Genomic DNA, 20,642 nt, shown 5'->3' on the forward strand with positions numbered 1-20,642 from the left:
TTACCAAGAAAGATCTGCGTAGTCAGTCTTGTAACAAATATCTGTAGTACTTGTGCGTCTTTTGTGGTTCTTCAGCACAGATATTTAGATAAGGCGCAGGGAAGTGGGCAGGAGGGTTGAGGTCTGCTCAGAGACGACACCTTGCAGGGCACTCAGGCAGCTACCCACCACCTACCCCAAGCAAGCAGTGCCTTGAGGCACCTGAATACTCGTGCCTGAATACTGCATGGTAAGTTGTTATACATTAGAATTTATATCTTTTTTTCTTCACAAAAGTAAAATCATCGATGGCATTGTTTTCCCATAGGAGAATTTAAACAAATCCAGGGTCATTTTATCACCTGATTTTGAATGCAAGTAGTATACGCAAATGTCAAAACAAGTAATACATCAGGGAAATTCAAAGTGTATTTTAATTAAAATTATTCCCATTCCAAATATAAATCAAATCATTACCACAATCAACATTACATGATTTTTTTTAAAAAGGGAAAGAATCTTCTTTAGAAAGTTACTATTGTTTACCAGGTATTGGATTTTGCTTCATTTTCAATACTCCATAAAATATCGATGGGTGAAAAAGCATTTAACCACATTTCCAACCTAATTAAAGAAAAAAAATCTAAGTTAAATCAACAGTTTTTAAGTTGGACTATCAGATTAGAAGATATGAGAAAAATTAATTGTGCATCCTGAGAAGCAGTAACAGAAACCAACCCTTTTGACCTAACACCCTTGCAGCACTAGCATGACAAATGAGAAACACTCATCTCCACTGAGAGAACGAGGATAATACTCCTGAGTGTGCATCATGGCTGTTCTCAAACACAACTTATTGACTCCATAAATCCAAAGCCAAAGGATTTCAATACAACAGAAATGAACCCACAGAGAGAGCACAGGCTGTGTGCCACAGTGCACAGTTCACGTACAGCCAGACATCAGCAGAACAAACATAACAGCACAAAGTGAGAGCTCCCCAGGAATCCAGCATTGGATTGAACAGATTTCAATTCTCAAAAGCAAATCAAAGGAAAATCATTAGCAATTTGGCTTTCTGTGTCATCTTCTTTAGCCATTTCAATGTTTGATTCCAAGTTCTGGTTTTAAACATCAAGCCTCATGGTCTGCAAACTGCAATGAGAAGGAAAAATGAGAAATAATTATGCTATACACCTATATCAATCCCACACTTTTTTTTTCTTTTCATAAATAAGATACATTTTCGCATTAGATTATCTTCATGCTCTGTGCTGGCATATAGAAATACATGCAGTTACTGTTGCTAATTTTCCCTATCACCAAACCAAACAAAACAAAACAAAACAGATAGAGAGAGAAATAGAGGGACAAAAAATTTCCTGTCTGTGCAGTACATCAAACTACTATACCTCTGCTACAATTGCTGCAGGACTCAAATTTATACTTTACCTACCAATACCACCATGTTCTTTTACACAGACAAAACTCTGTATTTCAAACACCTTTATTTTTTTAATTCTTTTTTGCAATGTAGGTGCCTGCAGGGATGCAGAGGTTGCAGAGGAGAATAAGGTAGTGCTGAACCTAGTTCTGCATTGGCCATTGACTTGGAGCCGATTCAAGGTCCACCAAAGACTGTGAACTCTGTCCTCAGTGTTGCTAGGACTACTGAGGAGTCACCAAATCTGCAGAATTCCCACTCAAAGAAAGCAAACAGACAAACCAACAAGAGTTATGGTGCTCCTACAGTACGAAAGTACAAGCTGGGAGAAGGGAAGAAGGAAACTTGTGCTTTTTTAGTGTGGACACTTATTAAACTTTATTCCAATACTTACTGACGCCCTCTTAAGCATGTGCCTTGCTGCAGTCCTTGGTTTGTCTCCTTCTCTTTGACCCCCTTGCCCACCCCATGGCATGGCAGAGAGCGTGCCGCTCCGATTAAACATTTTCACTGCCTGGTAGCAACATGTCTAATACCTACATTTTCCTGTGTGGGAGCAACATGTGATCAAGCGGGTACAAACAGGTTAGGAGTATGTTTAGATTTTGTAAATCAAAGTGTTTGACTATCCAGGAATGAAGCTCTATATCAGGCAAACAGGATACTTGAGAAAGGAACCTAAAATTGTAAAGTCAGAGTAACAAATTTTATGGATGGGACTGTGTAACAGTAGTTGGCAGTTCCTGAGAACAAAAACTACAGCTTGCAACAAGATCTAAAGATCTAGTAAGTGTCCTTGAGCAGTGGATATCCTGAGATCTCCAACAGCATTTGAAAGGACTGGCTGGTGCTTTGCTTGCAGCCATCCCATACCTCTGGGCTTTGTTTGCTGCCCGCCAGGATCAAGAGGAAATTCTCCTTCCTCTCTCCAACACATAATTATGCTTATGAAGGTTGGAGGGATTTTAGTCTTCCATTAAAGTTCTGGAAAACAGACAAAATTACAGGTTGAGGCAGAGTGCCTGGGTAGGCTTAAGGCATCTGGTTCACATGCCTTGCTCACACATTCAGATCTAAAGCTGCCACAAGATTTCACATCAAGAGGAATTCTCCTGCATACCCGCAGGTCAGGAACCTCCTTCTGGGAAAAAGAAAGGACCTTTCACACGACACGATCTGCTTCCTAGGATCATCTGGAAAACTCAGCTACCAAGTTATCTGCAACTGCAGAAACCAAAGGCATTGGCGATGCCCTTGATAAGTCACAGTGTGATAAATACAAGGTACAGTACGACACAGCATATTCTGCAATGAAATACTGGTACATCAAACTGCAAGTCTGCAGCTGCCAAACAGGATCCATCAGACTGATGTACCGGTTCAAAGCCAAGTGCCCATACTTCATATTTTCCAGTTATGACTAATCCTTTCCAGTTAAAAAAAAAAAGTGATTAAAAAAGCTTGGAAAAAAACCCATTATTCCTTCAGTCACAGCATTAGCTCACCCAAAGCATAGCACAAAGCTGTGTAGGACCAAAATACAATATGCATTTAACCGGCCTCTCCCCTGCACATATGCATGTGTGTATACTCATACATAACACGTATACACCTCATGAACTTTAGGAAACCTGCCTTGAGAAGAAAAGACATGATATGGCATCACATTACTTACCATGCGTAAAGAACAACTTCAGTCTATTGTCTGAAATACAGAACTATGGGTAGAGAAGTAGAAGTAGTGCTTGTAAAGGAAACAGCGTTAGTCAAACATTGGACTTACTGTCTGGTAGAAGCTGTTTTCTTGAAGCTCCTTAATATATTTCAACCCTCCCTAAAACTATGACATGAAAAATCTGAAGCACACACTAAGCACTTCGATGCCTATATGAGAGCCTCTCCTCAGCCTGACTTTAACGGCTATCCCTGTCACTCAGGTGCCAGGGACAACCCATCTGCTATAGGAATTCACGTGAATTCAAATCATGACTGACAAGGACTGTAAACCTTGCTGCGAAGAGAAACATAACAACAAAAGCTTTAAAACCCTACACACACTCTGCAAGGTATGCTTATGGGTAGTTTAAAAATTAAGTGAGGTAAGAATTACCAGCAGACAGTTTAGTGAGAAAGGCAGAGGACTAGAGGGGAAATTATTTTCAGAGTGACAGCACTAAGGTAACAACCCACTTACCGCAGCTTTCAGAGCCTGGTCTAGGTCTTCCAGTAAATCTTCTTCATCTTCCAAACCAACTGACAGGCGGATTAATGTATCACTGATTCCAAGAGCTTCTCTATCTTCTTTAGGCACTGAAGAGTGAGTCATGATGGCCCTGGAGGAAAAAAAATAGCCTTTTTTCTAAGAAGTGTTTACTTTTGTCAGTAAAGACCAAACAAATTGGTTTCCTGCCAGCATCCCCTGAAATTCCATAATGACTTTACACCTTTTGTGTACCACTTGCTGGTTAACCCACAGATGGAAAGAGATCCTATCATCAGTTATTGTAAATTACATGAACTGCAGATAAGTCAGTGACTTGTACCTCCCAGCATTTTAATACAGTATTTCCAAGCTACAAATGATGAATAAGAAGTCGATACTTAACAATCTGGAAAAGAAAAAGGAGGTGAAAAAATCCTATTCCTCTTCCTTCCAGTTTTGTTTTGTTTTGTTTTTTTTCCTCCTTGAAAAACCGTATCTAAAAGCTCTACTTTAAGCATGCGGAGAAACAGCTATAGTATACAATCTCCAGTATAAAATCTCCATTTTTTTTTTTTTTTTTTTTAACTTCTGTTTTCTCAGATCACTTGTCAAACTGTACCACTTACATTGAAGAGTTTATTCTCTCCAGCTATGGAGGACATAGGTAAGAAGCTATTTCCCCCATATGCTCAGTCACTCACATCCACCAGTTAGCAATTAGCTTTCAACTCCTTGAGTGTTTTAAGATTTGCTGTTATTCTAAAATGAGCAACTGAAATGATTTAGCATATCAGTTTAGTCATAACTTTCTATGTATCTTTTTGAAAAGCAGATTGAATTTAAGTAAAATCATCTAATTCCACAAAAATCCTATTTTTAGCCCTTTAACTTAGACAGGGGCAACTAAGTATCACTAAAATCCCCACAAAATTTACCTGACTTGGAGACAGATGCAGTCCGGTGTAGCATACCGAACATGCCCTCTTGTGTAAGCAGGCAGAATGGCAGACCTCTTTCCTCAACAGTGTGACCAAATCTGCTCAATATTACTTATTCAAACACACGCTGATTTCTTGGATTTGTTATCATAGCAACAAATTGCGGCTCAGTCTCCAGTTAAAACCAGGAAGCGTGGAAATTCTTTCATCATCGCATTCTTGCATTCACAAAAGTCACTCTCCCTTCTGGAGTAACCACTGGGTTTTGTGCTATACGACATACTATCCTTGAATCTCAATTGTATGCAAAATATCTTAGCTTTGTGTACTAGAAAATTTTAGAACTCCCACCCACCAAAATAGAGCAGAAACTTTTTTGTTACTCTGCAGCTTTTTTAAGACTTTTAAGATGAAGAATTATTCCAAAATGTCAGCAGTCAAGCAGGTGAGGTAGAAGGCCAGCTTGGGTGAGTAGGGATCTTCTTCTAGAACTAAGGCAAAAAAAGAAAATATATGGCCAGTGGAAGCAAGGTCAGGCGACATGGGAGGACTACAGAGATGCTGTTTGCCACTGTAGGGAGGAAATTCATGCGGCCAAAGCTCAATTAGAGCTGAAGCTGGCCAGTACTGTGAGGGACAATAAGAAGGGCTTTTAAAAACATTAATAGCAAAAGGCAGGCCAGAAATAACATTGGTCCGTTACTTGATGAGCATGGTCACCTCACAAACAGGGGCACAGACAAAGCAGAGACGTTTAATGCTTTCTTCGCCTCGGTCTTCCAACACTGATGAGGGGCTCTGGGATCCCCAGAGCCCTGGGCTAGAGAACCATGACTGTGAGAATGATAAACTCCCAACCAACCCCAAACTTGTGCGGGACTTGCTGCTCCAGCTGTATCCCTATAAGTCAATGGGGCCCAATGGGATTCATCCAAGGGTACTTAAAGAGCTGGCTGATGTCATAGTGAGACCTCTCTCAATGATTTTTCAATGCTCTTGAGAATCTGGAGAGGTCCCAGTTGACTGGAAGCTGGCAAATGTTTTCCCAATCTTCAAGAAGGGCAACAGGGATGACCCCGATAACTACAGGCCTGTCAGTCTCACCTCTGTGCCTGGCAAAATTATGGAGATTTTTCTGGGAGTTATTGAAAATAACACCTGAAAGACAACACAGTCATTGGTCCCAGCCAGCATGGGTTTGTGAGGGGAAAGTCCTGCTTATCAAAATTCTTTCTTTCTATGACAAGGTTACCCATCTAGTTGACCAAAGGAAGCCAGCTGATGTAATCTTTTTGGATTTCAGTAAAGCTTTCGATACTGTCTTTCACAGTATCCTCCTGGACAAAACATCCAACATACAGCTGGATAAACACATAATGCAATGGGTGAGCAACTGGCTGACAGGTTGAGCTCAAAGGGTTATAGTAAATGGGGTTACATCGGGCTGGCGATCAGTCACTAGTGGGATTCCACAGCGGTACATCTTAGGGCCAGTGCTCTTCAGTATCTTCATGAATGACTTGGATGCAGGACTTGAAGGACTACTATCTAAGTTTGCTGATGAAACAGAATTGGGAGGAGCTGTTGACACTCAAGAGCAGAGAGGTCCTGCAGAGAGATCTAGACAAATTAGAGAGCTGGGCAATCACCAACCGTATGAAGTTTAACAAGGGTAAGTGCCGGATTTTGCACCTGGGACATGGCAACCCTGGATGTACATACAGACTGGGGAACAAGAGGCTGGAGAGCAGCCCCGCGGAGAGGGATCTGGGGGTTCTGGTTGATGGCGAGTTGAACATGAGCCAACAGTGTGCCCTGGCAGCCAAGAGGGCCAACCGTGTCCTGGGGTGCATCAAGCACTGTATTGCTAGCCGGTTGAGGGAGTGATTGTCCTGCTCTACCCTGCAATGGTGCAGCCTCATCTTGAGTACTGTGTGCAGTTTTGGGCACCACAGTATTAAAAGGATATGAAGCTACTAGAGAGTGTCTAGAGGAGAGCCACAAAGATGGTGAAGGGTTTAGAGGGGAAGCTGTATGAGGAGTGGCTGAAGTCACTTGGTCGGTTCAGCCTGGAGAAGAGGAGATTGAGGGGAGACCTCATTGAGGTCTACAGACTCCTCACAAAGGGAAGAGGAGGGGCAGGCGCTGATCTCTTCTCCCTGGTGACCAATGATAGAACCTGAGGGAATGGCAGGAAGATATGCTAGGAGAGGTTTAGGTTGGATATTAGGAAAAGGTTCTTCACACAGAGGGTGGTGGAGCACTGGAACAGGCTCCCCAGGGAAGTAGTCACAGTGCCAAGCCTGACAATATTCAAGAAGCATTTGGACAACGCCCTCAGACATATGGGGTGAATTTGGGTGTTGTCTTATGCAGGGGCAGGAGTTGGACTCGATGATCCTTGTGGGTCCCTTTCAACTCAGGACATTCTATGATTCTATGACTTACGGATGCTCTGCTAGGCTTTCATATCCTCCCAGACTCTCAGCCAGTGCAAAAACCTACAGGAAAAATTAAACAGAAGTTAACATAAGAAGTGTAAGTTTATGAATGCTTAGAAAGAGACAGTTAATGAAAAAGCAATGTTTAGTGGTTGGGGTTTTTTTTTCCTAAGTTTTTCTATAACTTTTATATTATGAAAGGCATTAGCTGTAATTAGGGAAAAAAGCATACATTTAGCAGGTAAGAGCTATTAAGATTTAGAATAGACTTGTCCTATAAAGGCTCTGAAGAGATGCTGATGCAAAACTAAAATAACTCAGGAGTAGTTCCTACAATGCAATGCATGGGCAGCAATGGAGGAAGAGCAGAAGGGAAAATGCACAACATGAGGGAGCAGGTTCTGCCTGGGCACCACCAGAGTCTTCATTCTGTTCAGAGGAAGGATAGACCAAACAAAATTTTTTTTGCTTGAAACAAAATTTTGTTTGCCTGAACAAAATAAGAGTCAGACCTCAAAAATTTCAGTTAAGGTTGAAGTGATTATATCCTATCCTTACAGACTCTCAGCATCACTCAGAAATGTTCAAGTTTAACACCTATGCTTTTCAGGCTGGCAAATAGCAGACTTGATGGGGAAAAAACCCAAACATTTAAGATTCTCCTCATAAGACTGAATAGATTTTTTCATTCATTGCTCAGGTCTGATGGTTAGTTTAGTATTTTGAAAACCAGCCTAAATTTCTCAGTGCCTAACAGGACTAGTGGTTGTGAAATGCTTAGTGTTAGTTAAGGTTTTTTTTAGCACTGCTCTTTGAATTATGGACATATATTCCTGGAAGACAAAAAGGCTCTCTAGAGACCCAACTGCATTCAAACACAGATTCACGATTTGTCTTTTGTGAATGCCCTCAACATTTCTCTCCAGCCCTCATTGCTCACACTGACTTTTTTTTTTTACTTTAAAAAAAATACAACTAAACCTATCAACCAAAGAATCCTCTTTTCAGCCTGAAAGAATTCTCTTTTCAGCCTGGTTTAAGGAAATAGCTGTACTTTTGTACCAACCTAGTGACAAACTGATGGTTATCCAAGTCAAAGGGCTGAAGTGAATATACTTATAACGGAGTACTTCTGCAACGTACTCTCTGATGCTTTTTGTCAAAGCTGGTAGATCTTCTGTGCCAGGATTAAATGCTCTCTCTCATGTGAAACAATATTTTGTGGGAAAATCATATTTTTAGTAAATTTGTTTTCAGTTGATGGCATTAGCTGGCAAGTAAGAAAGATATGAGGAGAAGGAAGTTCTAATTTACCTTTTTCAGTTATTACTGATTTGTTTTTCCAAGAACAAAACAGCAAAAACACAAGAGCAGGATGCAAATTAACCAGAAATCAAGACTAGTAAACACATTAAAGAGTACAGACAGAATTAATACATTGCAAAGACAAAAGCAAAACCTACAGTTTAGGTAAAATAAACAACTATCCTCCAAGCTGAGGGACTCCCTCTTTGCTTCAAGACTCATGTCTTTTCTCAATAGGTTTTTCTCCTGATGAGTACTTTGAAATATTACAACAGTATTACACCAGCCACAGCTTCTCTGCTTTCAAACATTACAGGTATTTTTGCAAAAGGCTGGTATGCAGGCCCTTTATTAGAAGCAATGCCTGGGCTAATCTGGATATACTACACCCTATGGTGTAAACAAATACTTCAAATGAGCTGAGGCATCCTTTTCTTCCCTCTCATTAGCCTCCCATTTACAAATAAACTATTATTTAGAGATGGCTACTTTAAGAGCTTTGCAAGTACAGAGAAAGACTCTCCCCACCTCAAGAAAAACCACTTCCTTCCATTATCACCCTCAGAAGGACAGGCTGAAGCCCCTCTAAGGTAGTGCGTATTTACCATCGTTTACCTTTAAATTCTTGAGAAAGGTAGCAGCATGTTTGAGATTTCCTTTAATGTAAAAGGTTACCATCCCAGGACAACCAGTACACTGCCGTTTGATCAACTCATGCTGAGGGTGTGAAGGCAAGCCTGAAATTTGTAGAAGTTGCTTTAAGTTAATTACCATCACTTCAAAGGGTAAAGCAGCTCACCCTCAGCTATGTAGAAATAGTCCATTGCCAAGGTGGACACCTAAGACAGAGTCACCAAATGCGAAGGGTGCACAAACGACATGTAGTATTACAGTACCCAAATCCAGCCTCATTCTAAGACGTCACCTGCTCTGAAGTCTTGCCAACCTACCTGGGAAAATGACTTTCTCCACCCGGGAATCTGACTCAAGGAACTGAGCAACAGCTAATGCGTTGTGGAAGTGTTGTTTCATCCGGATTTGTAGTGTCTTCAAACCACGATTGCACATGTAACAGTCAAAGGCAGATGGAACAGCTCCAAGAGCTACAGAAATGGAAACAAAATTCCACATAAAACAAAGGGATTTTTTTTTAGTAAAACTAAATACAGTCCCAATTTTCAAAATTTCTAAAGCTAGAACAAGACAAGTGGAAAGACATCTGATGCAATCTGTCTTCTTCATCTCACACACATGGGAAGCCAATTAATGAGCTGAATTAACAAGCTGAAGAGTCAAGGATTAAATTTATTAGACATAATATACCTTTACTCCTTCTGTTGTAGACAGGAGGCAGACAGAACACTGTACAGAAATTTCTTCATTAAAATTACAAGGCAGTAAAATTGTTAAAATCAACCTATGTACAAAAATTCTGCATTAGGCATATCCTCTGATGTGTGAATGAGTTTAAAAAAACCCAGATGTAAGAGTTAGATGAAATTAAATAAACATGTAATTTAAAGGTTTGTATCCCTCTTCATGTACGAAGTCAAGTGAATATAGGAAACGATTGTGCTCTTTCTGCCACGGTCTTAACTGTACCCTGAAGAAAGACTTTGTAAGCAGTCATGCCCCATGTAACTGCAGGTGCTGCACCTGGGAGACAGACTGCAGCCGCTCTGCATCTGATGCTTTCAGGACGTGCCACACCTCCTGCCTCTGCGCATGACGCACAGAGCACAGGCAGAGCTCTCCATGCCGCACCAGCGCGTGGCTCTGGGAAGCACGCTTGAGTGAGGCTCCGCAGCTCAGTTCTCCCACAGAAGCAGCAGGGCACACACTTCTCGGGAAAGGAGGGATAGAGGGGAATTGCAGTCCTGCGGTGAAGACTGCTGCCTGCATTCAAGCACCTGCCACCAGACAATTCACCCCACTCACCAGCCCCTGGTGAACAAATGTTGAACAACCCACACTGCTCTCAGCATTTTTCTAGAAGCAGTTAGGAAGTGGAGACCAGTGTCATCAACTTTATTTGAGAGAGAAGGCACAGAGGCATACTGAAAGCTATCATGTTTGCATAAGGCCACCCTATGTACCAGTGAAAGGCAGGGAAGAGAATTCAGGTTTCCTACATCTGTGTTACCGCTTTCCCGGCAATCATTTACACTTCTGCACATTTAAATGCCTGAGCTACATCTCTAGATAGATTTCACACTTGTGTGCCTGCAACATGGTTCCCATTATGAGCTGGTATATTTGAATATGATTCTTTTTAAGGTATTTCCTACATTGACTACTTACAGTTTTGTAAGAATTTGAGCCTTTCGTAGAGATCATCACAGTTCACTGAAACAAGTCCCATTACAACATCACTATGCCCTAAAAATGCAAGGAGAAGACAAGAACAGAATCAGCCACTCCATCTGCTCCAGGGTTCTGCCTCAGTCTTGGCGCTAAGAGTCCCATTTTTGTGAAACACTGGGTTCCTTCTCATTGCTACAGCCGTCCTTCCTGTGCAGCACATGAATCATAATGCAGATTTCAGCTTTTTCTAAAGCTCTGGTCAGCAGTGTGCTCTGCCCTGTGCTGCATGCATGCCCCCAGACACTTCCCAAGCCCGCCGCTGCTAACTGCCAGAAAGCAGGACACTGTACAGGAATCAGGTATGTCCTGCCGAACAGCACCAGGCTGCTGTCTTAGCAAGAGTGAACACCAGCTAGAAAACTTCCACTTCTATCTGCACCACCAGCGACACATGGTTACAACACAGCGACAGTCATGTTAGCTCCAGGTCCGGGCTATGTGGGAAACAACACAGTGAATGTGCTTTCGGACAGGGTCCAACACAGCTGTATGACACCTCCTTTGAATCTTAGTATAATTTCTGGCTGCTACCTTCTACTGAAGCCACTTACTTTGTTGTAGTCAAATTAAAGCCAACATGGCTATAAACACCTATAGGTCTATTATCTGAAGTCAGGTCAATATTCCTTCTCCCAGGGATAGTTCAGGAGCTATGAAGACTAATGGTCTATTCAATGATCCATCTCCTCTAACGGTTCATCTAAGAATTACTGGCAGACGCATTGGCTTTTGGGAACTGCCCGCACCCAGAATGGCTTTTAAATTGCCAGCCTGAGTTGTGTTGAACTCACATACTTACCATTCATGTATTTGGTTGCAGAATACATACAAATATCAGCCCCCAGAGATAAAGGACGCTGAAATGAAATGAAAATAATAGGTCCGATTAAAGCTTGTGTGCACTCTGGTTCATTTCAGGCTATCCAGAAAGGCTGTGATCCAACAGAGAAAATACCAATAGGTGGAGAAGCTAAAAAACCCACAAAAACTTAACACCTTAAACACAAAAACCTGAGAACGAAGATAGATAGAATACGTGGCAAAAACAATAGTACAGGAAAGCACTCTGAATTCAAGATAAGCACAATAAAAAGAACCCACAATAAAATGTGATTTAAAAGCACTGGTCTAATTCCCACTGGCTTCAGGGAGAGGAGTGATTGAATACATCTGACATACAGCCCATTCATATTGGGGGGGGGGGGGGGGGGGGGGGGGGGAAGTTATATTGCTTAGCTGAGGCAGGGATAAGTAATGGTATTTACTCTAAAGTGTATTTCCTTAGAAAATGAAGACCTCAACACAGTCTGCAAAGCAAAAAAATTGCATTGGTTTCTAGATATCAGTATTGGTGATACTGCACCAAAAGCACAACTGAAAACCTGAAAAAAGTGCAAAGGGTTTTGTTTGCCAGGTCTCTCTTCCCTAACCTCCCAGCTTTCTTCCCAGAAGCCTTTATAAGGTGAGGCGAACTGAGATGTTGATGGGCAAGAAGTAATGAACAATATATTTTTTTTTAATCAGTCCCTAAGTAAAAGACTTTGCACATAATATAAACGTATTATAAAGACCGAAGAGTATCTATATGTTACAGGGTAACAAAGCAAGCAGATTTAGAATAAAAGACTGCTGCTGTCAGATTAAACATGGACATCTATTCAAGGAACATGGATAATGTGCATTCCCAATGCACAGCCAGAACGGTAGCATAAACACCAGTGCCTTTTACATTCAATATTGCTATATAAATCACTCTAAAATTATGATGATCTTAGTACAGTGTATCAGCAGCAGCCCGGAGGGGTTTAAAGACATTACCTATTATGCTTACTAGAATTAATCATTACAACTGACTTTCTCTTAGCACCAGGCCAATAAAAGATATATTAACTAGCTCATATATCCAGATGCTCACTTTTCTTCTTTCACACATGTCTTTCTGAAGTAATATATGTTGCAGGGGCTGTAAAATCACCAAGTCTTTAGTATGTACAAGACAAATTCAAGTGCTGCTTTAGCTAAGCGTTAACACTTTATGTAAAGCTCTCTTAATTTATAAAGATCTCAGTACCCTTAACAAAACCAAAGACACCTTGCCTTTTGCACTCATTAAAAAGTTTTACTTTAGACCTAAAATACAAGGGATTAGCTTGGTCTCCTGGGAAATATACATGAATATTTCTATCCCATGTTAAGATGAACAAGACTTCCAAGTTTATTATTCCAAAGCATTTTTAGAACTTAAGAAATTCTTCACTTCATGTATTCTAGTTATAAAAGCAGAAAAGTTATGCCAGTGGTTCGAGATCAAAATTACAAACTTCTAAGCTACACATTCACCAAAATATTGAAGAAAAAGATAACTTGAATGTCTCAAAGAAAGATTTAACAAAGTTTGCTTGTTTTAACTTTTTCTTCCACTACCTTTTTTAGAATATCAAGTGGTTTGGAACAGATCATAAACAGCATATGCAAAAGAATTGGTATAAAAAGGCCAAAGTTAGAAAACAGGACACTTTTTAATAGGCCTGTTAAAATTTCCATCAGTGAGAACTAAAAAACATGATTTCTGAATGACAGAGAAGCCATTCTCCCAACGGCTTACCTGACTTGTCTTGATTCAGTGTGTTTACTTGACTGCTGAGCTATATTGGTTTGCTGGTATCATACTGGTATATGGCTAGCTATAAAATACTTTGCATACCATCTTTACTAACATAAACAGCAGCAATACATGGGCTGTATTTAGAAACAGAACGGGTAATTTTACAATGCATAGATCAAAACTAGAGTTCCTTGGTGGCGCTTCCATTTTAAAAATGTATCTTTGAATACACTGAAATAATGGATTAATTGTAAACAAACAAAGTGCTTACCTGGAAATATGCAGACATAAAAGTGTTGTCTACCACAAGAAGAACATCTTTATGCTTATGTACTACATCTGCACAGGCCTGAATGTCAATGACCTTCAGTGTGGGGTTTGTGGGCGTTTCAATCCAAACGAGCTGCAGTAATTCAACAACACAAAACATCAGTTTAGAGATTTTACAATGCTGGTGATGATACATGTGTAAGTCATAAGTGCTTTTAAACGTTAACTCGTTGAGTGTCAGCTTCTCAGGCAGGTTTGCAGAGTGGAAATAAGAAAGTGTCCTTACTGAAGAAAGGCAAGGTTTCTTGGGAGAGGTAATATTCTCCACAAAAACAACTGATACACGCGAAGAACATCAAAGCTTTTGAAAACTTAAGTGCATCACATACGAAGAAGGCCTGACATAGCCAGGACAAAGTCTTTACACCCCAAAGTTTGTAGGCCTTTTCCAGCTGAATTATCTTCCGCTAGAGTGGGGGATTATCTGCTCCAGTGCCATGGAGCACCTCCTCCTCCTCTGACCTTGGTGTTCCCTCTGCTGTTTCTTACCTTTCCCCTCCTCCTCTCTCTCTCTCTCTCTCCCCCCAGTGTTTTTTGCCTTTCTTTTTCAATAAGGCACCACGTTTTCAATAAGGCACCACAAACGTCACCAAGCGGCCTGCAGTGGGGATGTGTTGGAGCCAGCTGTGCCCCAACCTGTCCCTGCAGAGGCCACCCCTGCAGCCCCCTCTGCTTGACACATACACCCAATATAACAAGAGCAAGAACAAAATTATTTAATGACATTAAGCAAGTAAGTTCAGCAATTTCCCTTGCCCCTACCTTGGTCTCTGGTGTAATTGCAGCTTCCAGGCATTCCATTTTTGTGCAGTCGACAAAAACTACATTCAAACCCATTTTCATGGCTACGTTCCTGAAGTATCTGTTTGTGCCTAAAAAAAAACCCAAACAAAACCAAACCAAACAAAACAAAAAATCAGAGACACAAAATGAAACAACTTCATTAACTGTCCTTGACTGATCTCCAGTCTCCTGAATGCATCCACGGAAAGTCAGGAGGGTACAGTTCTATGCTCTACACCATAAAGGGCACATTAGTATTTTTTTATTTCTAAAAAGTTTTAAGATTGCTGTAGTTTTAAACATCATGGAAAAGCAGTAATGGGAATATGGAATCAAAGTGATTTATGAAGTACTTTCAGTGAATAGCTGTTCGGGTTTTTTTTAATCAGAAAATTATATAGACTCCTTTTAGTTTGCCTGCTTCTAACTTTTCCTCCAGCCCTTTGCCATGCACAAGCTAGCAGTTCCCGTTTTTATATCCTCTTTCCCCCAACCTACTTTTAATAACTTTTTCCACCACATATTTTCAAACTTTTTTTTTCGATTTAATAAGCTTAACTGAGAATCTGGGAGAATAACAATCAAGGGGAAGACTACTACACAGCTACTGTGTTTCTTATCATTCCATTAAATAAACATGTAGCGAGGAACATTAAAAAGTGATTATTTCCTTCCTTTCTGTCTTTGAAGCCTTTCATTGGAAAGATTAAAAGAAGAAACCAGAAGCAACCAGTTGATCACTAGATGTGCAACCAGCTGATCACTAGATGTGCAACATATTGACTATCTGGCAACACTGCCTGGATTAAAAATTAATTCGTTAGGTCTTTCTGCCAAGGTTATTCAACATTTACTCACTTACGCAGAACAGTAGTTTGCCATCTAGCCATAGGCATAGTACATGCAGGGTATGATTCTGTGTGCTGAACGCTACATCTGAATGATTTTTTTTTTTAAGGAAACACTTTTATTTCTACAACAAGGTATATATTATATTCTCTCTTGTGCTGTAAGAAGTTTATTCAAGCATGGGAAATTTTCTACAAATACAAACCACAGAAAAGTTGCTTTATAGCAGTCTTACATTTAATAATAGCACACCACAAAAAAACTTAGATGGAAATGAGAGGTTACACTGAAAGTAGCCCTTTTAAGAAGTTACAGCAATGGCTCAGAATTCAGAGGTGTCAACTACCTACAGCTCCTCCTCACGCCTCCCAAAACTCAGCGTCTCTTAAACACATCCCAGGCAATACGCTTTTCAGCATGGCCCAAGAGCTTTTAGTTTTCTTTTACTGTTTTTCTGACAACTTTGAATACTGCGGACTCATTTGAGTTAGGAAGCGCAGCACTGCTTTCCTATCCAACCAGGCTTTTTACAAAAAATGCACTGAAAGCTTACCAAAGCTAGTGCACCCTCGGGGGGAGCACGGACACATGCCAGCACTTGGTACCCAGTGACTCAAAGGTTGCAGGGCTGAAGTATGAAAGGCTGCACAGGACAAGCATGGTGGAGGAGTAAACCCCACACGGCAAAAAGAAGTCAGCACAGGCAACAGCGAGGAAGTGGCTGACAAAGGACCAGGCTGCAGCGTGCAAGAACACGAGCAGGAAGGATGACTAGGAACAGCCAAAAGCGCACAGCCTAGGAGAAAAGCAAGCAGGGACTTAGGGCACAAGGAGTCTCTAATATCCGAGGGAAGAATGAAGGGACTAAACACACAGTGGCCATAGCGGCCAGTGGCAGATCTGCAGATGTACCCTGTCGTGGGGTGTGAACTCTACTGAATAAGGCAGTCTGTGGGGAAGCTGGTGTCTTTACAACAGAAGTATGAAAAAAATTCAGGGAAGAAACAATGAAATTAATCTCTGCAGAAACCACCACAGGCTGAGGCTTTAATGAGCAGGTGAACTGGTTTTGCTTGAAAAATACACCTATGGGCCTTTCTGAAGTGAGGAACTGATAATACACTTTGGCCAAATGACTTCGGTTTACCAAGTTCTGTGGCGGGAGGGCCGTGAATTAAAGGAGCAGATTGTCAGTAGGGTTTCTGCTGTCTTCACTCTACTTGGCTCCAGATGTACTTTGGAGAAGAGCTATCTGGCATGACAGAACTAAGACATTAAAAACAAATGTGTGTATTTATATTTGATATGCACAAGCATATAGAACTGACTGGCAAACAGTAATCACTCTTAGCAATGGGAAAGGTGATAACTCTTGCTAAAAGGTTTTCCAGCTATTGCTTGGGAAAACGCTACCTGTTGCTGGCCTCTCTAACCTTCCTTTGAAAACAAAACAGATTTCACCTCTTTGTGCTAAGGCCTTGAAGCAGATGGAGGGAGATAAGCTTTGCTGATCAGTGAAACACATGAGCTGGGCGCTAAGGACACCGATTGTCATAGCTTATCCTAGCAGACTTCCATACTATAGACTTCTGGGTGGCATCAACCTTTTGAAGGACTTCAGCAGAGGTGGATGAACTCTGTTCCTAGGGAGCTTCTTGGAAGAATGGATCAAAAAAACCCATGCACAATCAAAACCTAATAGTGGGCTGCAGCATCATTGAGCCATTCAGAAGACATGGGCGTAACAGATGGAAGTTGTGCTTTCAGGGAAGATGACAGGATAGTTGTCTGAAACAGACCAGACAAAATGCTGGTTGGTAAAGGGTCAAACCTAGGAAAGGAATAGTAGAAATACCAGAAGCTGGAAAGCTGTGTTACATTGGACTGCAGGGGGTCCTGCTCTGCAAACAAATCTGTGCAAGGCTAGGATGTTGCTATTTTCCCCTCATTCAAGCATATATTACTAGTTAGCTATATTTTTTTAAACCTCCATGTTGTGCCACAGAATCTTTCAGAGTTTGAATTTCTAACACCAAAATCAGACAGGAGTGTTCTGTGTTCTCATGAAGTGAAAAGGCTTTAAAGAAAAGTAAGGTCCCATGTGGGAAATTCAGAAAGTTCACAAGAATCACAAATAGGTACATTTAATCATTTGCACAATGAAGATCAAAAACACTTGTGCTTTACATACCTCCATAGACATCATCCATGCAGATAATTGTATCCCCTGCCTTTAACAGGTGAGTAATATTCAAAGTAGCAGCTAAGCCAGAAGCATAAGCTAAACCTAAAACAGAAAAGAATAAGTGGCTGTATTTTAATGTGATACAACCTTGTCAAACTTGCCTTCGCTTTCCTCACTTTGCTTTTAGAAGGAACCTGTTCTGTCATTCTCACTTATGCTATCTCACTCGTTAAGTGGATTCAGTAAAAGCAGCAGCCTGATTTTACACAGGGTGGAACCCTGGATGAACACCGGTAATGCAGTCTGATAACAGCTGCTGTGGGGCTCCCACTCCCCACTGCAATCAGTGCTGCTGCACAAGGACGCATTCAGTTTAGCTTAGGCATCAAATGCAGCAAGAGGAAGCAAAGTCACTACAGAAAGTCCAATGATTGAGCTGGACTTTCCTGAATGATAAGTGTTGGACTCTTTTTCACACCACGAAGCAGCTCTTGCCCATAACCAGTAGTCAGCAGCTGTGAAAGCCTTGCTGTGATACAACGGCTCCTGACAACTCTGTGTCCTTGCTCCCCAAGTTATGCCTACTGTAGACACTGTCAGGAGACGCACATGTTGACATCTTGCTTGAGAAACCTATTATTTGCTTACAGTATTTAGCTCCATCTAGCACTGCCACAGCCTTCTCCAGGCAGTTTCGGGTAGGGTTTCCACTCCGGCTGTATTCATAACCCTATTGTGAAAGCAAGAAAAAAAATATAACTTGAGACAGCACTGAGAAAGCTTTGTACAATAATAGTCCTAGGTTGCTTAAAAAGTCCTCACTTTCAACACTGAGGTTATGCATCCACCTCCTCCAAGAACAGCAGGCTGGTTTTCTGGCTATGTCAAGCTGCTGTACACAACATCCAATTGGGCGTCTCCAACCTGAAAATGGTTTCTACCAGGGAAAGTATCGTACTGCTAGCCACGCTCTCCTACTTTTTCCCAGATAGCCACCTCTTGTCACTGTTGGAGAAAAGGCCTTGGTCTGACACAGTCCACTCATTCTTATGTTATCAGCAAGAATGCAACCCATCTCCATGACACTCTGCTTGAAAGATGCCATAGGGCACTAGCCAGTGCCAACCTGTACCCATCAAAAGTTCTTGAAAGCTCAAACGTTTCCCTGGCATGCAATCAGGCCAAGTTTCACACTTCAATGCAACAGCTTTTATGTGAACACTGAGAAAATTTAACAAGAAAAAAAATACTCATGCATGCATGGATGCACTTGTTACAGAGAGAACCTGGCTAAGCATCCTGGTATTTGCGTACTTTCAGGATTTCTGTTTAATGACAACTTCATCATATTCAGGAATCTGGCAGACCGCTCTCACGGAGCTTCCGGCAAGAACGTGGCCACTCTATCATCAGTACGTGAATACAGCAGCATGTGACTCCTTCTTCTGTGGTCTTCTTCAACACAGCTACCTACTTACAAGCATTCACAATTTTAGTCTGTGTAAGTGATTTTGTGTGGAATCAAAGATCACAAGGCAAATTCCTATTGCCCAACCAGCACACTGAGACGTTCAGACCTTGGGTTTGGAACAAATACTGATTTATGAGTTGCAAATTTGTGTCATTTCCCTTGTACACGCATGGTAGCAATCAGAAACCTCATGATAGTTCAACACAAACGCTTCCAGTACTCTCTACAATACATCCACAAAATACTTATGAAATATTCGTTTGGTCTGGAAGGACAACTGAAGCAGCCTCTTACACAATCTGTGTAAATGACAAGATGTATTCTGCCCGGGCCCAGCGGCACTGCTATCACACAGTCTTCAAGAAAGCCCCCAGCTGCACGCAAACCACCTGGGCAAGGCCCGAAGCTTCCCGCGGTTGGCAGCTTCCTGCAGCGAGCGCCATGCACGCCGCGGAGCGAGGCTGCCGGGCCCGAAGAGCGCTGGGTGCTGCCTTTCATGCGGCTTTGGCACTGACCATCACCCTAACTGCGCCCTCCAGCCCACTGCGGCACAACCGCCTCTTCCAGTGGGAAAAAGGTGGTTGGTTTTTTTTTTTTCAGGAGCTAGCACCAGGGAAAATATTTCTACGCGCTGCTAACCGAGAGCCCCTCCTCCCCTCCCCGGGGCCTGCCGTCTCCCCGGACCCCCCCGGCCGGCCAGCACCTCCCGGGGCAGCCCGCCGGGCCGGGCCGCGGGCCCTCGCGACGTCCCCGGCCGCGCCACCAGGCCCCGTCCGAGCGCGACGTCTTTGACCCCAGACCCCGGCGGCGCCCCGGAGCCCCCCGTGCGGGCGGGGCGGGCCGGGCCGGGCCGGGCCGGTAGGGACAAGCCCGCCTCGGGGCTCCGCCGGCGGCCGCACTCACCGCGTGCTGCCCGGGGGCCCGCTGCTTGAAGGTGGTGGAGAGGAAGATGGGCGGCACCACGGCGGCCGAGCGCCACTGCTCGGGCTCCTGCCCGGCGTGGATGGCCTGCGTGGCGAAGTGAGCGAACGGCGGCAGGAAGCCCCGCGCCCCGCCGCGCTCCATGGCCGCGCTCCGACTGCCGCCGCCGCCGCCGCCACAGGCGCCGCCGCTGCCGCCTCCCCGCCGCGAGGGGCGCGGCGCGGGCGGGACCTCTCCGCCGTCCCCATTGGCTGGGGCGGGGTGGGGCGGGGCCGGGCAGCGCCCGCGCCGCAGGGCGGGAAGCGACGCGTCCCGCTGAGACACCGCGCGCCCGCCGGGGGGCGCCGCCGGACACCAGCGGGGCGCGGGGCGGCGGGGCCGCGGCCGCGCGGGAGCCGCTCCTCCGGCCCGGGGCCTGCAGCGGGAACGGCAGCGCTGTCCCAGCCTGCGGAACGGCCGCGGGCAGGTCAGGCAGCGAGTCAGCGTCGCTCGGCCCCTGACAGCAGCCGTTCCCGCCGGAAAAGAAGCGGCCGCCTGGCAGCCCGGCAACCCGTGGCCTTGGCTGCAGGCGGCAGGTGACGGGGGTCCGGTGGCCCCACCGAGCGACCCCCAGGGAACGGCTTCCCTCAGGTGTCTCTGCACCTGAGGCCATCGGCCCGGCGCGCGCTACGGGGCCCAGCGAGGTCACACAACCGAGACCGAGATACGGACGGTTAGAGAACTTTTCCTGATGCTTACACGCTCTTCTCTTGCATTTCAGGCTGAATTTGAAATGATTGTCATACCATTTGCAGGTACATTTAGAGCAAAACTGAATCTTAAGT

At 43.4% G+C, this 20,642-nt stretch overlaps 1 protein-coding gene across 1 annotated transcript; it reads right to left on the reverse strand.

Moving 5' to 3' along the window:
• Window positions 1-889: 889 nt before the first annotated feature.
• Window positions 890-19,962, reverse strand: CTH (cystathionine gamma-lyase; the record flags this gene model as incomplete). Its single annotated transcript, XM_082314301.1, has 12 exons — window positions 890-1,134; window positions 3,618-3,756; window positions 7,013-7,065; window positions 8,926-9,047; window positions 9,261-9,413; window positions 10,612-10,689; window positions 11,474-11,531; window positions 13,551-13,682; window positions 14,372-14,481; window positions 17,433-17,528; window positions 18,075-18,156; window positions 19,801-19,962. The coding sequence occupies 12 exons, from the start codon at window positions 19,960-19,962 to the stop codon at window positions 1,114-1,116; spliced, it is 1,206 nt and encodes a 401-aa protein (XP_082170427.1). The 3' UTR covers window positions 890-1,113.
• Window positions 19,963-20,642: the final 680 nt, after the last annotated feature.

The sequence above is a fragment of the Platalea leucorodia genome, assembly GCF_965183815.1.
Source record: "Platalea leucorodia genome assembly, chromosome: 5".
Classification (NCBI taxonomy): domain Eukaryota; kingdom Metazoa; phylum Chordata; class Aves; order Pelecaniformes; family Threskiornithidae; genus Platalea; species Platalea leucorodia.